Source organism: Salvelinus namaycush, chromosome 36 (assembly GCF_016432855.1).
Source record: "Salvelinus namaycush isolate Seneca chromosome 36, SaNama_1.0, whole genome shotgun sequence".
Classification (NCBI taxonomy): Eukaryota; Metazoa; Chordata; class Actinopteri; order Salmoniformes; family Salmonidae; genus Salvelinus; species Salvelinus namaycush.
In genome coordinates this window covers 4,225,527-4,244,239 of record NC_052342.1, presented here as the reverse complement: position 1 = coordinate 4,244,239, position 18,713 = coordinate 4,225,527, and the positions used below count along the sequence as shown (strand labels likewise).

At 43.9% G+C, this 18,713-nt stretch overlaps 1 protein-coding gene across 1 annotated transcript in view; it reads left to right on the top strand.

Annotated features, from left to right (window-relative positions):
* Positions 1-15,749, top strand: part of LOC120030206 (stromal interaction molecule 2-like) — a 53,278-nt gene extending 37,529 nt beyond the window's left edge. Inside the window, exons 6-12 of the mRNA XM_038975557.1 lie at positions 3,346-3,523; positions 3,782-3,959; positions 5,314-5,475; positions 8,757-8,857; positions 9,420-9,658; positions 14,744-14,927; positions 15,143-15,749. Of these exons, the coding sequence (XP_038831485.1) occupies positions 3,346-3,523; positions 3,782-3,959; positions 5,314-5,475; positions 8,757-8,857; positions 9,420-9,658; positions 14,744-14,927; positions 15,143-15,749 (1,649 nt within the window). The remainder of the gene's footprint in view (positions 1-3,345; positions 3,524-3,781; positions 3,960-5,313; positions 5,476-8,756; positions 8,858-9,419; positions 9,659-14,743; positions 14,928-15,142) is intronic.
* Positions 15,750-18,713: the final 2,964 nt, after the last annotated feature.

The window sequence follows — 18,713 nt, the reverse complement described above, 5'->3', positions numbered from 1 at the left end:
CACCCAACTTATTGTGGGAAGCTTGTGGAAGGCTACCCAAAACGTTTGACCCAAGTTTAACAATTTAAATGCAATGCTACCAAATACTAATTGAGTGTATATAAACTTCTGACCCACTGGGAATGTGATGAAAGAAATAAAAGCTGAAATCATTCTCTCTACTATTATTCTGATATTTCACATTCTTAAAATAAAGTGGTGATCCTAACTGACCTAAGATGGAATTTTTACAAGGATTAAATGTCAGGAATTGTGAAAAACTGAGTTTAAATGTATTTGGCGAAGGTGTATGTAAATTTCCGACTTAAAGTGTGTGTGTGTGTGTGTGTGTATATATATATATTAATCTTAGCAAAAAAAGAAATGTCTTTCAACGATAAATCTTAAAAATCCAAATAACTTCACAGATCTTCATTGTAAAGGATTTAAACACTGTTTCCCATGCTTGTCCAATGAACCATAAACAATTAATGAACATGCACCTGTTGAACGGTCGTTAAGACAGTTACAGCTTATAGACGGTAGGCAATTAAGGGAGACAGGACGAACAGCTGATCGTCCTCGCATTGGCAGACCATGTGTAACAACACTTGCACGGGATTGGTACATCCAAACATCACACCTGCAGGACAGGTACAGGATGGCGGCAACAACTGCCCGAGTTACACCAGGAACGCACAATCCCTACATCAGTGCACAGACTGTCCGCAATAGGTTGGAAGAGGCTGGACTGAGGGCTTGTAGGCCTGTTGTAAGGCAAGTCCTCATCAGTAATCACCGGCAACAACGTCGCCTATGGGCACAAACCCACCGTCGCTGGACCAGACAGGACTGGCAAAAAGTGCTCTTCACTGATGAGTCACGGTTTGTCTCACCAGGGGTGATGGTCGGATTTGCGTTTATTGTCGAAGGAATGAGCGTTACACCGAGGCCTGTACTCTGGAGCGGGATCGAATTGGAGGTGGAGGGTCCGTCATGGTCTGGGGCGGTGTGTCAAAGACCACATCTGGAACCTGTTGGTTCGGAGGGTGAGTGCTAGGGCTACCCCCCCCAGAAATGTCCGGGAACTTGCAGGTGTCTTGGTGGAAGAGTGGGGTAACATCTCACAGCAAGATCTGGCAAAGTCCATGAGGAGGCGATGCACTGCAGGACTTAATGCAGCTGGTGGCCACACCAGATGCTGACTGTTACTTTTGATTTTGACCCCCCCTTTGTTCGTGGACACATTCCATTTCTGTTAGTCACATGTCTGTGGAACTTGTTCAGTTCATGTCTTAGTTGTTGAATCTTGTTATGTTAATACAAATATTTACACATGTTAAGTTTGCTGAAAATAAACGCAGTTGACAGTGAGAGGATGTTTATTTTTTGCTGAGCTTTATATAGTTAACAATTTTCTACATTGTAGAATAATAGTGAAGACATCAAAACTATGAAATAACACATATGGAAACATGTAGTAACTAAAAAAGTGTTTTAAAAAATCTAAATATAAGTTATTTGTGATTCTTGACAGTAGCCACCCTTTTCCATTATGATAGCTTTGCACACTCTTGGCATTCTCTCAACCAGCTTAATGAGGTAGTCATCTGGAAAGCTTTTCAATTAACAGTTGTGCCTTGTTTATTTGTGGAATGTCTTTCCTCCTTAATGCGTTTAAGACAATCAGTTGTGACAAGGTAGGGGTGGTACACAGAAGATAGCCCTATTTGGTGAAAGACCAAGACCATATTATTTCAAGCAAAGAGAAACGGCAGTTCATCATTACATGAATGTCAGTCAATCGGGAACTTTGAAAGTTTTTTCAAGTGCAGTCGCAAAAACCATCAAGCTCTATGAAGAAACTGGCTCTCATGAGGACCGCCACAGGAAAGAAAGACCCAGAGTTACCTCTGCTGCAGAGGATAAGTTACCAGCCTCACAAATTGCAGCCCAAATAAATGCCTCACAGAGTTCAAGTAACAGACACATCTCAACGTCAACTGTTCAGAGGAGGCTGCGTGAATCAGGCCTTCATGGTCGAATTGCTACAAAGAAACCACTACTAAAGGACACCAATAAGAAGAAGAGACTTGCTTGGGCTGAGAAATACGAGCAATGGACATTAGACCGGAGGAAATCTTTCCTTTGGTCTGATGAGTCCATATTTGACATTTTTGGTTCCAACCACTGTTTTTGTGAGACGCAGAGTAGGTGAACGGATGATCTCTGCATGTGTGGTTCCCACCGTGAAGCATGGAGGAGGTGTGATGGTGTGGGGGTGCTTTGCTGGTGACACTGTCAGTGATTTATTTAGAATTCAAGGCACACTTAACCAGCATGGCTACCACAGCATTCTGCAGCAATACGCCATCCCATCTGGTTTGCGCTTAGTGGGACTATCATTTGTTTTTCAACAGGTCAATGACCCAAATCGCACCTCCAGGCTGTGTAAGGGCTATTTGACCAAGAAGGAGAGTGATGGGGTGCTGCATCAGATGACCTGGCCTACACAATCACCGGACCTCAACCCAATTGAGATGGTTTGGGATGAGTTGGACCGCGCGGAGTGAAGAAAAAGCAACCAACAAGTGCTCAGCATATGTGGGAACGCCTTCAGGACTGTTGGAAAAGCATTCCAGGTGACTACCTCATGAAGCTGGTTGATAGAATGCCAAGAGCGTGCAAAGCTGTCAAGGCAAAGGGTGGCTACTTTGAAGAATCACAAATAACATATATTTTATGTTTTAACACTTTTTTGGTTACTACATGCTTCCATATGTGTTATTTCATTGTTTTGATGTCTTCACTATTATTCTACAATGTAGAAAACAGTAAAAAAAAAAAAAAAAAAACTTGAATGAGTAGGTGTGTGTATATCAAAAAAGCTGCAAAACTAACTATTTGTGTCCTTTGTGTCCAAAGGTGGTGGTGGATGGGTAAAAAATAACAAATAAACTGAGGGATGGGTCTGGAGAAATGTAACCTCAAGTTCATAGACGGAGCTATGGATGCAAGGACTGACCATCCATGATATAAAAAAATACAGTTTTATCCATGTTTTGAGGCTATACAGTGTTTGTTTGCATTTACATTGTTTACAAACATTGGAGTAAAACAAGCTTATGTTTTGGGTTCTGACGGGGTATGACAGTTGAACTAAGCTCAGTTATATTCTGCAAGTATCATGGATATATATTAAACATAATTAGTAAAAAAAAAGATTTAGCAATTTACATGAATTTGATGGTAATCTTGAAGTTAATTCAGAAGACCCAGGACATGCCCCTGGAAGTATGACGTAGGATGACGTAACTTGCCCAGGGTGTTTCCTCACTCACTTACTCTCCCCCCCCTCCCTCTCAGGTCCACAACACAACTGGATGAAGGACTTTGTGTTGATGGTATCTATAGTGATCGGGATGGGGGGCTGCTGGTTCGCCTACATCCAGAACAAGTCTTCCAAGGTGCATATGAGTCAGATGATGAAGGACTTGGAGAGCCTGCAGAGTGCTGAGCAGAGCCTCATGGATCTTCAGGGACGGTATGTAGCCTGATGCTGTTTATGAATGGTTTGTAAAAGGTGGTTTATAGTAAATTTACAAATGGTTTACCTTTTTTTTTTTTTCTAAATGGCATACACAGGTTTAGTTGTCTATTGGCTCGAATGGCTCTGATGTTGTATGTTTGGTGTATGGTATGCAGTCTGAAGAATTATTAAGTTAAATTAATTTAGCTTAGTGATCACGTTATCTGAAAGGTTCTAACCCTGTCTCTCTCTCTCTCTCTCACCGCTCTCCAGCCTCGAAAAGGCCCAGGAGGAGAACCGCACGGTGGCGGTGGAGAAGCAGAACCTGGAGCAGAAGATGAGGTATGAGATCAGTGGCGCCAAGAAGGAGTCGTACCGCCTCCGGGAGCTCCGCCAGGGGGCCGAGTGTGAGCTCAGCCGCCTCAAATATGCTGAGGAGGAGCTGGTGCAGGTAGGAACCATGGAGAGTGTGTTGCACATAATTAAGGTAGCAAAACTACCAGTAATTTACCAAAGTTACTGGAATTGTCAGCAATTTTGGTAAGTAACATGTAATTTATGGAAACTTTGGTAATTTATACTTTAATTATTTTAAGTTGATTTTATTTTCATCATATAAAATGTTTTTTTTCTTAATCATTACATCTGTGTCCATATTTTCCATGAGTTTCTAGTGGATAGACCATATGGTTCAAGAGCAAATAGAATAATTCATGAAAAAAAGACTTGAATCAACAATGACATCATTTGAAATTAACTCTGCAACTCCTCCAACTATTGACTTCTTCACAACTGCCACCAGTTTGGCCACAAAACATTTACAACAAAGACATATTGACATAGTAAATTAAATAAATGCGTGTACTATTATAAAGTATATTCCATGCTGAAACCCTCATTAACTGCCAACTGTATTCACCAAGTTGATGGGTTATATTTAGGCTAATGTTCTATTTTTCAAATTTATAACATCTTATTTTATTATTTGATATTTTACATGTTATGAAAATGACAAAAAATCCTTAAGTTTTTAAAAATCTGGTTGTTTACTGGTACATTTCGTTACCGGTAACATTCCCTCCCATTGCAACCCTACAAAGAATACTGTCCCTTTGTTTAGCATCAAATCCCATCTCCCTGTGTCATGTGAAATACTGCCTCCTTGTGTAGCATACAGTACAATGCAGTCTCCATTCACAGTAAGATGAATGCAGTATAGAATTCAGGTCAAATGCATACCACACATAGAACACTATTCCTCTGTGTATAACATACTATTCCACAGTGAAGCATTTGTCACTGTTCCCCCGCGCATCGCATAATAACATCTCCTTATGTACTAGTCTCAGAAACCCAGACACTAGGCAACAGCAGTGACTAGGGTCTGGGATTAATGACGGAACCTTTTGGTAATTTTCCCGGGGAGCGTTGTCTTCAAACAGATAGCTGTACCAAAAAATCACGAGGCGGACATGCCAGAACGTCATGATTAACAAAGGTAGTTGATTAACAAAGGCAGTTGATGCAAACTAGCCACTTGCAAAATGCACTCATTAAAAATAACATCTGTGATCTCCATCTTGCTAGCTACGTAGGCAACAAGCAGATTAGGCAGTGACTGAGTACCTCTATGCCAAACTAACATTGTTTCGGAACAAATGTGTAAGCCGGAACATTGCTACATTGTGGGAGGCAACCCATCTGTCCAGAGAGACTACTTATGTACAATACACTTTTACGCCAAGATTTCATATTATCCCATGCGTGTGCGACGCCTAAATGTCCCCCCCTCCTCCTGTCCCCAGGTGCGTATGGCCCTGAAGCGTGCGGAGAAGGAGATGCAGACAGAGTGGTCGGTCCCAGAGGCCCTGCAGATGTGGCTACAACTCACCCATGAGGTGGAGGTCCAATATTACAACATCAAGAAACATAGCGCAGAGCTACAGCTCACTGTCGCCAAGGAAGAGGTAACTTCCTGGAGACCAAATGACATCACTATGACATCACTTCCTAGGAGACAGTGTCAAGTTCAAGTAGGAGCAGGTTTTAGGGTGATTTTGGGGATGTAAATGGGTTGGTTCATTGGGTCGTGAATTTGTAAGTGAGTTGAGTTAAATGTTGAAGTGCAGTATGGAAAATAAGCATTTTGCACTTGTGTAATTGAAAATGTCTGTAAACATGCACAGACACATAGAGGCAGACACACACACACAGAAACACAGCTAAATTACTTTTTAATTGCATTGTTTGTTTTTGCCTTTTATAACTTTCAGTGAGAATGACTCATAAGGCAATTCCATAAGTCAATTAACTGTGTAGCTGTGAAAGCACAAACACTGAGACACAGCAATATGTTGCTGTCATTAAAGTAGATAGAGGTGGTCACATTTGACATCTTGGCCCAATTTGAGGACTTATTGATAAAACTAGTCTCTAGTATACTGCATTGTACAATACATGGCAGAATGTATGTGGACACCTGCTCGTCGAACATCTCATTCCAAAATCATGGGCATCAATATGTACCCCCTTTGCTGTAATGACAGCCTCCACTCTTCTGGGAAGGCTTTCCACTAGCTGTTGGAGCATTGCTACGGGGACTTGCTTCCAGCCACAAGAGCATTAGTGTGGTCGAGCACTGATGTTGGGCGATTAGGTCCGGCTCGCAGTCGGCGTTCCAATTCATTCCAAAGGTGTTCAATGGTGTTGAGGTCAGGGCTCTGTACAGGCTAGTCAAGTTCTTCCACACCGATCTCAACAAATCTATATATTTTTTTTATATACCTTTTTTCTCCCCAATTTCGTGGTATCCAATTGGTAGTAGTTACAGTCTTGTCTCATCGCTGCAACTTCCGTACGGACTCGGGAGAGGCAAAGGTCGAGAGCCATGCGTCCTCCGAAACACAATCCAACTTGGCCGCACTGCTTCTTGACACAACGCACATCCATCCCGGAAGCCAGCCGCATCAATGTGTCGGAGGAAACACCGTACACCTGGCGACCTGGTCAGCTTGCACTGCGCCCGGCCCGCCACAGGAGTCGCTAGTGCTCGATGAGACAAGGATATCCCTGCCGGCCAAACCCTCCCTAACCCGGCTGACGCTGGGTCAATTGTGCGTCGCCCCATGAACCTCGGTCGGCTGCGACAGAGCCTGGGCTCGAACCCAGAATCTCTGATGGCCCAGCTAGCACTGCGATGCAGTGCCTTAGACCACTGCGCCACCCGGGAGGCCCGACAAATAATTTCTGTATGGACCTTGCATTGTGCACAGGGGCATTGTCATGCTGAAACAGGAAAGGGCCTTCCCCAAACTGTTGCCACAAAGTTGGAAGCACAGAATTGTCTAGAATGTCATTGAATACTGTAACATTAAGATTTCCCTTCACTGGAAGTAAGGATCCTAGCCCGAACCATGAAAAGCAGCCCCAGATCATTATTTCTCCTCCACTAAACTTTACAGTTGGCACTATGCATTCGGGCAGGTAGTGTTCTCCTGGCATCCGCCAAACCCAGATTCGTGCGTCAGACTGCCAGATGGTGAAGCATGATTCATCACTCCAGAGAACGTGTTTTCACTGCTCTAGAATCCAATAACCGCAAAGCTTTACACAATTCCAACCGATGCTTGGCATTGCGCATGGTAATCTTAAGCCATTTCATGAACTTCCCGACAAACAGTTCTTGTGCTGACGTTGCTTACAGAGGCAGTTTGGAACTCGGTAGTGAGTGTTGCAACCGTGGACAGATGATTTTTACGCGCTATGCACTCAGCGGTCCCGTTCTGTGAGCTTGTGTGGCTTACCACTTCGCGTCTGAGCCATTGTTGCTCCTAGACGTTTCCACTTCACAATAACAGCGTTTACAGTTGACTGGGGAAGCTCGAGCAAGGCCGAAATTTGACAAACTTGTTGGAAAGGTGGCATCCTATGACGGTGCCACGTTGAAAGTCACTGAGCTCTTCAGAAGGTTCATTCTACTGACAATGGTTTTCTGTGGATATTACATGGCTGCATGCTTAATTTGATACACCTGTCAGAAACGGGTGTGGCTGAAATAGCCAAATCCACTAATTTGAAGGGGTGTCCACATACCTTTTGGCCATGTAGTGTATATCAGTGCATGTAGGATTGCCTGCATATCAGTCTGTTATTGCTCCAGCCAACAGATTGTGGTCTTGACGAGATGTTTCACTGTTTAATGTATTCAAGAACAACAGCTAAACTGGGAAGATATTTGATAAGATAAGGCACTGATGTTTTATTGTAGTATAGACAGCAAATATTGGATGCTATGCATTCAGTGATGATTGTGTTACAATATAGTCATATATAGTGTGTATGTCTTTGTTCCCACAAACAGTATTCTGTAATAAACTGTAATATACTTAAGCAATAAAGCCGAGGAGCTGTGGTATATGGGCAATATACCACGGCTTTCAGCCAATCCGCATCCAGGAGCCAAACTACCCGGCTTATAATGTAGAATACTATACTACACTTTAGTATCCTCAATCATGTGTAGTGCTTACTATAGAATTTTGTAGGACACTGTATTATACTATATTAAATACTACAGTTATATCTGCTAAAACACTGTTTTTTAACTATAGTCATACTACATTATTTAATTTGAATATGCTCCACCCATTCTCATCCCCAATATCCCAATTTCTGGCACGCATGAGTGAGAAACCTATATGCCAAGTATAGACCACATATTGTATTCCCTACAGGTTATAGAAACGAGCAGAAGCTCTGAACTATCCATTCAGTCTCCGGTCTTACAGGTTATGGAACATTTTCTCTTAGTATTTGCCCGGTAGGTTTCATCAAGGAGAAAGCCCCCACTTCTATGTCAAATAAAACAAAAAACACTATATAGTAAATACTACAGTAATAAAAACACTGCAGTAGTTACTATAGTATACAGTACACTATCGTTTTTACTATAGTAATACTACAGTATTTATACTATAATAAACTTTACTACAGACGTGCCCACAAAAACACTACAGTGAATACTATAGTATACTACAGTCATATCCAAAAACACTACAGTGAATACTACAGTATGCTTATGCAAAAACACTACAGTGAATACTACAGTATGCTTATGCAAAAACACTACAGTGAATACTACAGTATGCTTCTGCAAGAACACTACAATGCATACTATAGTATATAAATCTAGTAATACTACAGTATTTAGAGCATAGTATATTATAGTAATTTTTCAAATGGGTTTCAGGCAGAGAAAATCAAAAAGAAGAGGAGTTCTGTGTTTGGAACACTTCACGTCGCCCACAGTTCATCACTGGATGAAGTGGACCACAAGATCCTAGAGGCCAAGTAGGATAACACACACGCACGCAAGCATTCACACAACAGACACACACGCATAGACAAATACGCACACCGCATTGTATTTTGTCACCCTCATCCATATGTCTTTGTCCATGAGCTGAATTGACGTGAAAGACTTGGGGATTTACTAGCTATTGATTACTGATCGAGACAAGTAAATACAATTGTATTGGTCACATACGTGTTTAGCAGATGTTATTGCGGGTGTAGCAAAATGCTTGTAAATCCGGATCCCCACATATGTCAGTCTACCTAGGGTGTCAATACCTATTACAATAGTTGTTGTCCATGCATTAGTGGTATAGGCACAGAAACCAAAGTGTAATGTCTGGAAAAATACAGTTTTACCTGGTACAGCGAGAAGAGGATGGGCCTCCCATCTGAGCTGGGGCCCTCTTTAGGTTTCTTCCTTCATGGGAGTTTTTCCTTACCAATGTGCTTCTTCTTTTGCTTGCTCTTTTGGGTCTAGGTCTGTAAAAGCACTTTGTGATAACTACTGATATAAAGCGGGCTTTATAAAGACATTTGATTTGATTGATTGTCCCAGGAAGTCCCTGTCGGAGGTGACGGCCTGCCTGAGGGAGCGCCTCCACCGCTGGCAGCAGATTGAGAAGCTATGCGGCTTCCCCCTGGTGCACAACTCTGGGCTGCCCAGCCTGACTGCCACCCTGTACTCTGACCACAGCTGGGTGGTCATGCCCCGCGTCTCCGTGCCCCCCTACCCCATCGCCGGCGGGGTGGACGACCTCGACGAGGACACGCCTCCAATCATTCCACAATTCACCTGTACGTATGGAGGTTTTCACAGAAATGCAAATACTCCAGTTACAGTTGTAAAGTGACTGGGTGTGAGTGTATGATCACTTGTTACTCATTACATTGAACGAAAGTAACACGCTACTTTGCAATATTACTTTATGTAGAAAGTAACACGTTATATAAGTAGTTGTATTACTTTACATTACTTTCATGAAAAAAAACTCAATCTCACCGTTTGTTTGACTGTCAGAGGGAGCAATACCATCACTAGTTTCTCTTTTCATCTGTGGTGCTGCTTTCCTGTGCTAGTCTTCAAAAGATGCTGTCACGTTCGTTGTAAGGCACAGCGTTCTTAGAGTTCCACATCATTTTAATAAACTGAAACTCACTGAACAAAACAACAAACAACCAACCAAACGAAACGTGAAGCTATACAACTAGCGCTGACAGGCAACTAAACATTAGACAAGATCCCACAAAGCACAAAGGGGAAATGGCTGCCTAAATATGATCCCCAATCAGAGACAACGATAAACAGCTGCCTCTGATTGGGAACCATAACAGGCCAACATCGACATATAAAACGCCTAGATGACCCACCCTAAATCACACCCCGACCTAACCAACATAGAGAATAAAAGCTCTCTATGGTCAGGGCGTGACAGATGCGCTATAAATTGGCTGCTTCATTAGCCATATATACTGTAAACCAAACATCTGTCGAGATTTCCTATAGTTTCATTAAAACTCTTTTCTCGAGCCACCAGTTTTGGTTATAGACCGCAGGCACACGGACCCATAGAGATGTATAGAGGGCACACTTGCATCTAGATGGGAAAGTCCTCAATGGGCTTTGCTATCACAGAAGTGATCAATAGCAAATATCAGAGGTGTGCTCTCTATACATTTCGATGGACAGCAGCTATCATGACATTTCTCCAAATCATATTTTATTTGTCACATACACATATTTAGCAGATGTAATTGCGGGTGTAGCGAAATGCTTGTGTTCCTAGCTCCAACAGTGCAGTAATATCTAACAATTCACAACAATACACACACATCTAAAGTAAAAGAATGGAGTTAAGAAATATATCAATATTAGAACGAGGAATGTCAGTGGCATTGACTGAAATGTAGTAGATTAGAATACACATATGAAATGAGTAACGCAATATGAAAACATTAAAGTGACAAGTGTTCCGTTAATAAGTAGCCTGTGATTCCATGTCTATGTACAGTTGAAGTCGGAAGTTTACATACACCTTAGCCAAATACATTTAAACTCAGTTTTTCACAGTTCCTGACATTTAATCCTAGTAAAAAGTCCCTGTCTTAGGTCAGTTAGGATCACCACTTTATTTTAAGAATGTGAAATGTCAGAATAATAGTAGAGAATTATTTATTTCAGCTTTTATTTCTTTCATCACATTCCAAGTGGGTCAGAAGTTTACATACACTCAATTAGTATTTGGTAGCATTGCATTTAAAGCGGTTTTAACTTGGGTCAAACGTTTTGGTTAGCCTTCCACAAGCGTCCCACAATAAGTTGGGTGAATTTTGGCCCATTCCTCCTGACAGAGCTGGTGTAATGGAGTCAGGTTTGTAGGCCTTGTTGCTCGCACATACTTTTTAAGTTCTGCCCAGAAATGTTCTATAGGATTGAGGTCAGGGCTTTGTGATGGCCACTCCAATACCTTGACTTTGTTGTCCTTATGCCATTTTGCCACAACTTTGGAAGTATGCTTGGCGTCATTGTCCATTTGGAAGACCCATTTGCGACCAAGCTTTAACTTCCTGACTGATGTCTTGAGATGTTGCTTCAATATATCCACATAATTTTCCTCCCTCATGATGCCATCTATTTTGTGAAGTGCACCAGTCCCTCCTGCAGCAACGCACCCCCACAACATGATGCTGCCACCCCTGTGCTTCACGGTTGGGATGGCGTTCTTTGGCTTGCAAGCCTCCCCTTTTTCCTCCAAACATAACAATGGTCATTATGGCCAAACAGTTCTATTTTTGTTTCATCAGACCAGAGGATATTTCTCCAAAAGTACGATCTTTGTCCCCATGTGCAGTTGCAAACCGTAGCTTTTTTATGGCGGTTTTGGAGCAGTGGCTTCTTTCTTGCTGAGTGACCTTTCAGGTTATGTCGATATAGGACTCGTTTTACTGTGGATACTTTTGTACCTGTTTCCTCCAGCATCTTCACAAGGTCCTTTGCTGGATTGATTTGCACTTTTCACACCAAAGTACGTTCATCTCTAGGAGACAGAACGCGTCTCCTTCCTGAGCTGTATGAGCTGTATGTACTATTGTTTGTAAAGATGAACATGGTACCTTCAGGTGTTTGGAAATTGCTACCAAGGATGAACCAGGCTTGTGGGGGTCTAGAATCTTTTTTCTGAGGTCTTGGCTGATTTCTTTTCATTTTCCCATGATGTCAAGCAAAGAGGCACTGAGGTTGAAGGTAGGCCTTGAAATACATCCACAGGTACACCTCCAATTGCCCCAAATGATGTCAATTAGCCTATCAGAAGCTTCTAAAGCCATGACATAATTTTCTGGAATTTTCCAAGCTGTTTAAAGGCACGGTCAAATTAGTGTATGTAAACTTCTGACCCACTGGAATTGTGATACAGTGAATTGTAAGTGAAATAATCTGTCTGTAAACAATTGTTGGAAAAGTACTTGTCATGCACAAATTAGATGTCCTAACCGACTTGTCAAAACTGTAGTTTGTTTACAAGACATTTGTGGAGTGGTTGAAAAACGAGTTTTAATGACTCCAACCTAAGTGTATGTAAACTTCCAACTTCAACTCTATATAGGGCAGCAGCCTCTAAGTTGCAGGGTTGAGTAACTGGTTGGTAGCCGGCTAGTGATGGCTATTTAACAGTCTGATGGCCTTTAGATAGAAGCTCTTTTTCTGTCTCTCGGTCCCAGCTTTGATGCACCTGGACTGATCTTGCCTTCTGGATGGTAGCGGGGTGAACAGGCAGTGGTTCGGGTGGTTGATGTCCTTGATGATCTTTTTGGCCTTCCTGTGACATCGGGTGCTGTAGGTGTCCTGGAGGGCAGGCAGTGTGCCCCCGGTGATGCGTTGGGCAGACCGCACCACCCTGCGGTTGCGGGTAGTGCAGTTGCCGTACCAGGAGGTGATACAGCCCAACAGGATGCTCTCAATGGTGCATCTGTAAAAGTTTGTAGGTCTTAGGGGCCAAGTCAAATTTCTCCAGCCTTCTGAGGTTGAAAAGACGCTGTTGCGCCTTCTTCACCACACTATCCGTGTGGCTGGACCATTTCAAATCGTCTACGCTGAGGAACTTGACACTTTTTACCTTCTCCATTGCGGTCCCGTCAATGTGGATAGGGGCATGCTCTCTATGCTGTTTCCACAATCAGCACCTTCGTTTTGTTGAGGGAGAGGTTATTTTCCTGGCACCACTTCACTAGGGCCCTCACCTCCTCCCTGTAGGCTGTCTCGTCATTGTTGGTAATCAGGCCTACAACTGTTGTGTCATCTGCAAACTTGATGATTGAGTTGGAGGCATGCGTGGCCACACAGTCATGGGTAAACGGGGAGTACAGGAGGGGGCTGAGCACGCACCCTTGTGGGGCCCCTGTGTTGAGGATCAGCGAAGTGGAGGTGTTTCCTACCTTCACCACCTGGGGGCGGCCCAGGATGTCCAGGACCCAGTTGCACAGGGCAGGCTTAGAGGGTACTATGGTGTTGAAGGGTGAGCTATAGTCAATGAACAGCATTCTTACATAGGTTTTCCTCTTGTCCAAATGGGATAGGGCAGTGTGCAGTGCGATTGCATCATCTGTGGATCTATTAGGGCGGTATGCAAATTGAAGTTGGTCTAGAGTGTCAGGTAAGGTAGAGGTGATATGATCCTCAACTAGCCTCTCAAAGCACTTCATGATGACAGAAGTGAGTGCTATGGGCCGATAGTCATTTAGTTCAGTTACCTTTGCTTTCTTGGGTACAGGAACAATGGTGGACATCTTGAAGCAAGTGGGGACAGCAGACTAGGATAGGGATATATTGAATATGTCTGTAAACACTCCAGCCAGCTGGTCCGTGCATGCTCTGAGGACGCAACTAGGGATGCCGTCTAGGCCGGCAGCCTTGCAAGGGTTAACGCGTTTAAATGTCTTACTCACGTCGGCCACGGAGAACGAGAGCCCACAGTCCTTGGGAGCGGGCCTCAAAGTGGGGGAAGAAGGTGTTTAGCTTGTCCGGGAGCAAGACATCGGTGTCCGCGATGTGGCTAGTTTTCCCTTTGTAATCCGTGATTGTCTGTAGACCCTGCCACATACATCTCGTGTCTGAGCTATGGAATTGTGGCTCCACTTTCTATGTACTGATGTTTTGCCTGTTTGATTGCCTTACAGAGGGAATAACTACACTGTTTGTATTCAACCATATTCCCAGTCACCTTACATGGTTAAATATGGTGATTCACACTTTCAGTTTTGCTCGAATGCGTCCATCTATCCACGGTTTCTGATTTGGGTAGGTTTTAATAGTCACAGTGGGAACAACATTCGCTATACACTTCCTGATGAACTCAGTCACCGTGTCAGTGTGTACGTCAATGTTATTTTCAGAGGGTACCCGGAACATATCCCAGTCCGCGTAACAAAACAATCTTGAAGCATGGATTCCGATTTGGTCAGATCAGTTCTGGTTATAGACACGTCCCTCAAACAGCCTTATTCCGCTCGCTCGAGAACTAAATGAAGAAACAAGTTGAGATCGGATCATGGAAACACGCGACCGGTAGAGATATGATTCTGAAAGTATTGCTCATTGTTTGACAAAGTAACTGTAATAAAAAAAGTTGACAACGTTATGCGTTACTTTACTCCGTTACTCATATACAGTAAGTAATCTGATTACATAACGCATTACAAAAGTGATGATGGCCAGTACAGCATTGGAGTGTACTTTGTCTGATTTTTACATCAACAACGCTAAAATAGATTTAAAATGTGTGTTTTAAGTTGTGTGTTCAGTCCGAGTACTGTATGTATGACTCGTTATGACCACATCTGGCTGTGTAACCTAGATTCCTACTCTCTCTGGTATTTTCCCAGCAGCCTCTATAATGCGGCCACCTCTGACGCGCAGCAGCAGCCTGTGTCGGTCCCGCCGGAGTCTCTACAGCACCCCGCAGCCGTCAATGATGTCTGCCGACCCTGACCTGCTCTCTATGGCCAGCCCACCCCTCTCCTACCACCCAGAGGGTGAAGAAGAACACATCATCTTCATCGAGAGAAAGGGGTATGTTACCTTTCACCACCTCTGCCCTCTTTTATACCGGATCAGTTTAGGGTAATTTATTCAGAATATAAGACATTGAATGTGTGCTGATATTAGTTGCGTTGTAATTATTTTTATTTCTCTTACACTCTGTCTCTGTCTGCTCTGTGTGTCTCTGCTCTGTGTCTGTCTGTCTGCCTCTCTCGTCTCTGCCTGCTTCTCTGTCTCTGTCACAGGGACACTCAGGATACGTCCTCAGACACAGACTCTCTCAACTCCTCCATGGGACGGAAACAGTCCTATGCCAACCCCTGCACGCCAGGCCCAGAGCCCCCCTACCGCAAGATCTCCCGCGAGGAGCTGATGATGCTGAGCCAGCAGGAGCCTCAGACTTACATCCGGGACTCACCCCCTCCTCAAGGGGGAGTTGCGTCCCTCTCGACTTCCTCCTCGGCCAACCCCTCCCCTGCCCTGGAGCACCACTCACACTCCCACACGCACTCGCACAAACACAAGGGCTCACCCGACCTCACCCGTGGCTCCATCCCAGAGTCCCACAGCATGTCCTTCACCACCCCGACGGCGGGAAACAAGGCCGTGTTCAACGGCATCCTGGAGAAGTCCTATAGCATGGGCCAGCTGCCCGCGGGAATGACGGGGCCAGGGGGGGTGGTGGTGGTGGGGCGCAACCCATCCCTCACCTCACTGGACAATGAGGGCAGGGGGGTGGGGGCAAAGGAGAAGAAGCTACAGAGAACCTCCTCTCAGGACTCCTGTGACAACGGAGACAAGACCAAGAAGTCCTCGTCCAAGATCAAGAGCTTGTTCAAGAAGAAAAAGTAGTAGTACTCAGAGAGAGAGAGGGGACGGGACAAAAAAAGGATCAAGATGAAGTCATTTTAGCCTTAATAAAAAATGGACGTTGTCAACGGAAGCTAAAACAATTTTTTTTGTGCCATTGTTCCTTTTTTTTTTTCTTCAAAGATGGAATGTAGCTCTGTCTGGGCACCTCAATAATGCCCTTTAATTAATAGTTTTTGCTCACTCATAGCCTCAAAGTTAAGGCTTCAAAGGTCACAGAAAGTTTAAAAGGTAAAGGGTCATGCCGGCTGCCATCCCCCAGGCAACCGTGAAAAGCACGAGCCTGCTCACTCAACGTCTTCTGGTTCTTTTTCAGTTGAAGAAACAAAAAAATACATTTCACTTGTGTTCCATCTGGGGGTTGAGGGGCTTGTGCTTGACACATTTATTTTCAGAAGAAAAGAAAAAAAATACTACTTAAGTTTGTTGCACTACTGCTTTCCTGTTTTCTGGGAAAGGGCCGCCACTGCTCGCAGAGTAAATATTAATGTATACAGTACAGATGAGAATGATGTATGGGGAAGAGGCATTGGAGATGCAACACATGGTAGGCTATTGAAGCCAAAATCGCTTGGTGTTTCCAATGTTTTTTGCAATGGATTTTATTTATACACACACACACACACTGAGTATACCAAACATTAGGAACACCTTCCTAATATTGAGTAGCACCCACCCTTTTTGCCCTCAGAACAGTCTCAATCGTCGGGGCATGGACTCGACAAGGTGTCGAAGGCGTTCCACAGGGATGTTGGCCCATGTTGACTCCAATGCTTCCCATAGTTGTGCCAAGTTGTCTGGATGTACTTTGGGTGGTGGACCATTCTTGATACACATGAGAAACTGTTGAGTGAGAAAAACCTTGTGGTGTTGCAGTTCTTGACACAAACCGGTGTGCCTGGCACCTGCTACCGTACCCCGTTCGAAGGCACTTAAATCTTTTGTCTTACCTATTCACCCTCTGAATGGGACACATACACAATCCATGACTCGGTTGTCTCAAGGCTTAGAAATCCTTATTTAACCTGTCTCCTCCCCTTCAGCAACACTGATTGAAGTGAATTTAAGAAGTGACATCAATAAGCGATCATAGCTTTCATCTAGATTGACCTGGTTAATTATGGAAAGAGCAGGTGTTCTTAATGTTTTGTGTGCGTGAGTGTGTGAGTATATATATAAACACACTACATATAGAAAAGTATGTGGACACCCCTTCAAATCAGTTGATTCGGCTATTTCAGCCATATCCGTTGCTGACGGGTGTATAAAATCGAGCACACAGCCATGCAATATCCATAGACAAACATTGTCAGTAGAATGGCCTTACTGAAGAGCTTTCAACGTGGCACTGTCATAGGATGCCACCTACCCAACAAGTCAGTTCGTCAAATTTCTGCCCTGCTAGAACTGCCCCAGGTCAACTGTAAGTGCTGTTAGTGTGAAGTGGCAACATCTAGGAGCGACAACGGCTCAGTCATGAAGTAGTAGGCCACACAAGCTCACAGAACGTAACCGCCGAGTGCTGAAAATTGTCTGTCTGCGCTTGCAACACTGACTACAGAGTTCCAAACTGGAAGCAATGCCAAGCGTAGGCTGGAGAGGTGCCATTGGACTCTGGAGCAGTGGAAACGCAAGTTTGCTGGAGGGGGAATAATGGTCTGGGGCTGTTTCATGGTTTGGGCTAGGCCCCTTAGTTCCAGTGACGGAAAATCTTAACACTACAGCATACAATGACGTTCTAGACAATTCTGTGCTTCTAACTTCATGGCAACAGTTTGGGGAAGGCCCTTTCCTGTTTCAGCATGACAATGCCCCCATGCACAAAGTGAGGTCCATACAGAAATGGTTTGTCGATGCGGAAGAACTGGACTGGCCTGTACAGAGCCCTGACCTCAACCCCATCGAACAACTTTGGGATGTATTGAAACGCCGACTGCAAGCCAGGCCTAATCGCCCAACATCATTGCTCGACCTCACTAATGCTCTTGTGGCTGAATGGAAGCAAGTCCCCGCAGCAATGTTCCAACAGCTAGTGGAAAGCCTTCCTAGAAGAGTGGAGGCTGTTATAGCTGCAAAGGGGGGACCGACTACATATTAATGGTCATGATTTGGGAATGAGATGTTCGATGAGCAGGGGTTTCACATCCTTTTGGTCATGTAGTGTGTATGTATATATACAGTATGAGTCAAAAGTTTTGGCACACCTACTCATTCAAGGGTTTTTCTTTATTTTCTAATTTCTACATTGTAGAATAATAGTGAAGACATCAAAACAATGAAATAACACATGGAATCATGTAGTAACCAAAAAAGTGTTAAACAAATCAAAATATTTTATATTTGAGATTCTTCAAAGTAGCCACCCTTTGCCTTGATGACAGCTTTGCACACTCTTGGCATTCTATCAACCAGCGTCACCTAGGATGCTTTTCCAACAGTCTTGAAGGAGTTCCCACATATGCTGAGCACTTGTTGGCTGCTTTTCCTTCACTCTGCGCGGTGCAACTCATCCCAAACCATCTCAATTGGGTTGAGGTCAGGTGATTGTGGAGGCCAGGTCATCTGATGCAGCAGTCCATCACTATCCTTCTTGGTCAATTAGCCCTTACACAGCCAGGAGGTGTGTTGGGTCATTGTACAGTTGAAAAACAAATGATAGTCCCACTAAGCGCAAACCAGATGGGATGGCGTATTGCTGTAGAATGCTGTGGTAGCCATACTGGTAAAGTGTGCCTTGAATTCTAAAAAGAATCTGTGTTACCAGCAAAGCACCCCCACACCATCACACCTCCTCCTCCATGCTTCACGGTAGTAACCACACATGCGGAGATCATCCTTTCACCTACTCTGCGTCTCGCAGACACGGCGGTTGGAACCAAAAATCTCAAATTTCGACTCATCAGATCAAGGACAGATATCCACCGGTCTAATGTCCATTGCTCGTGT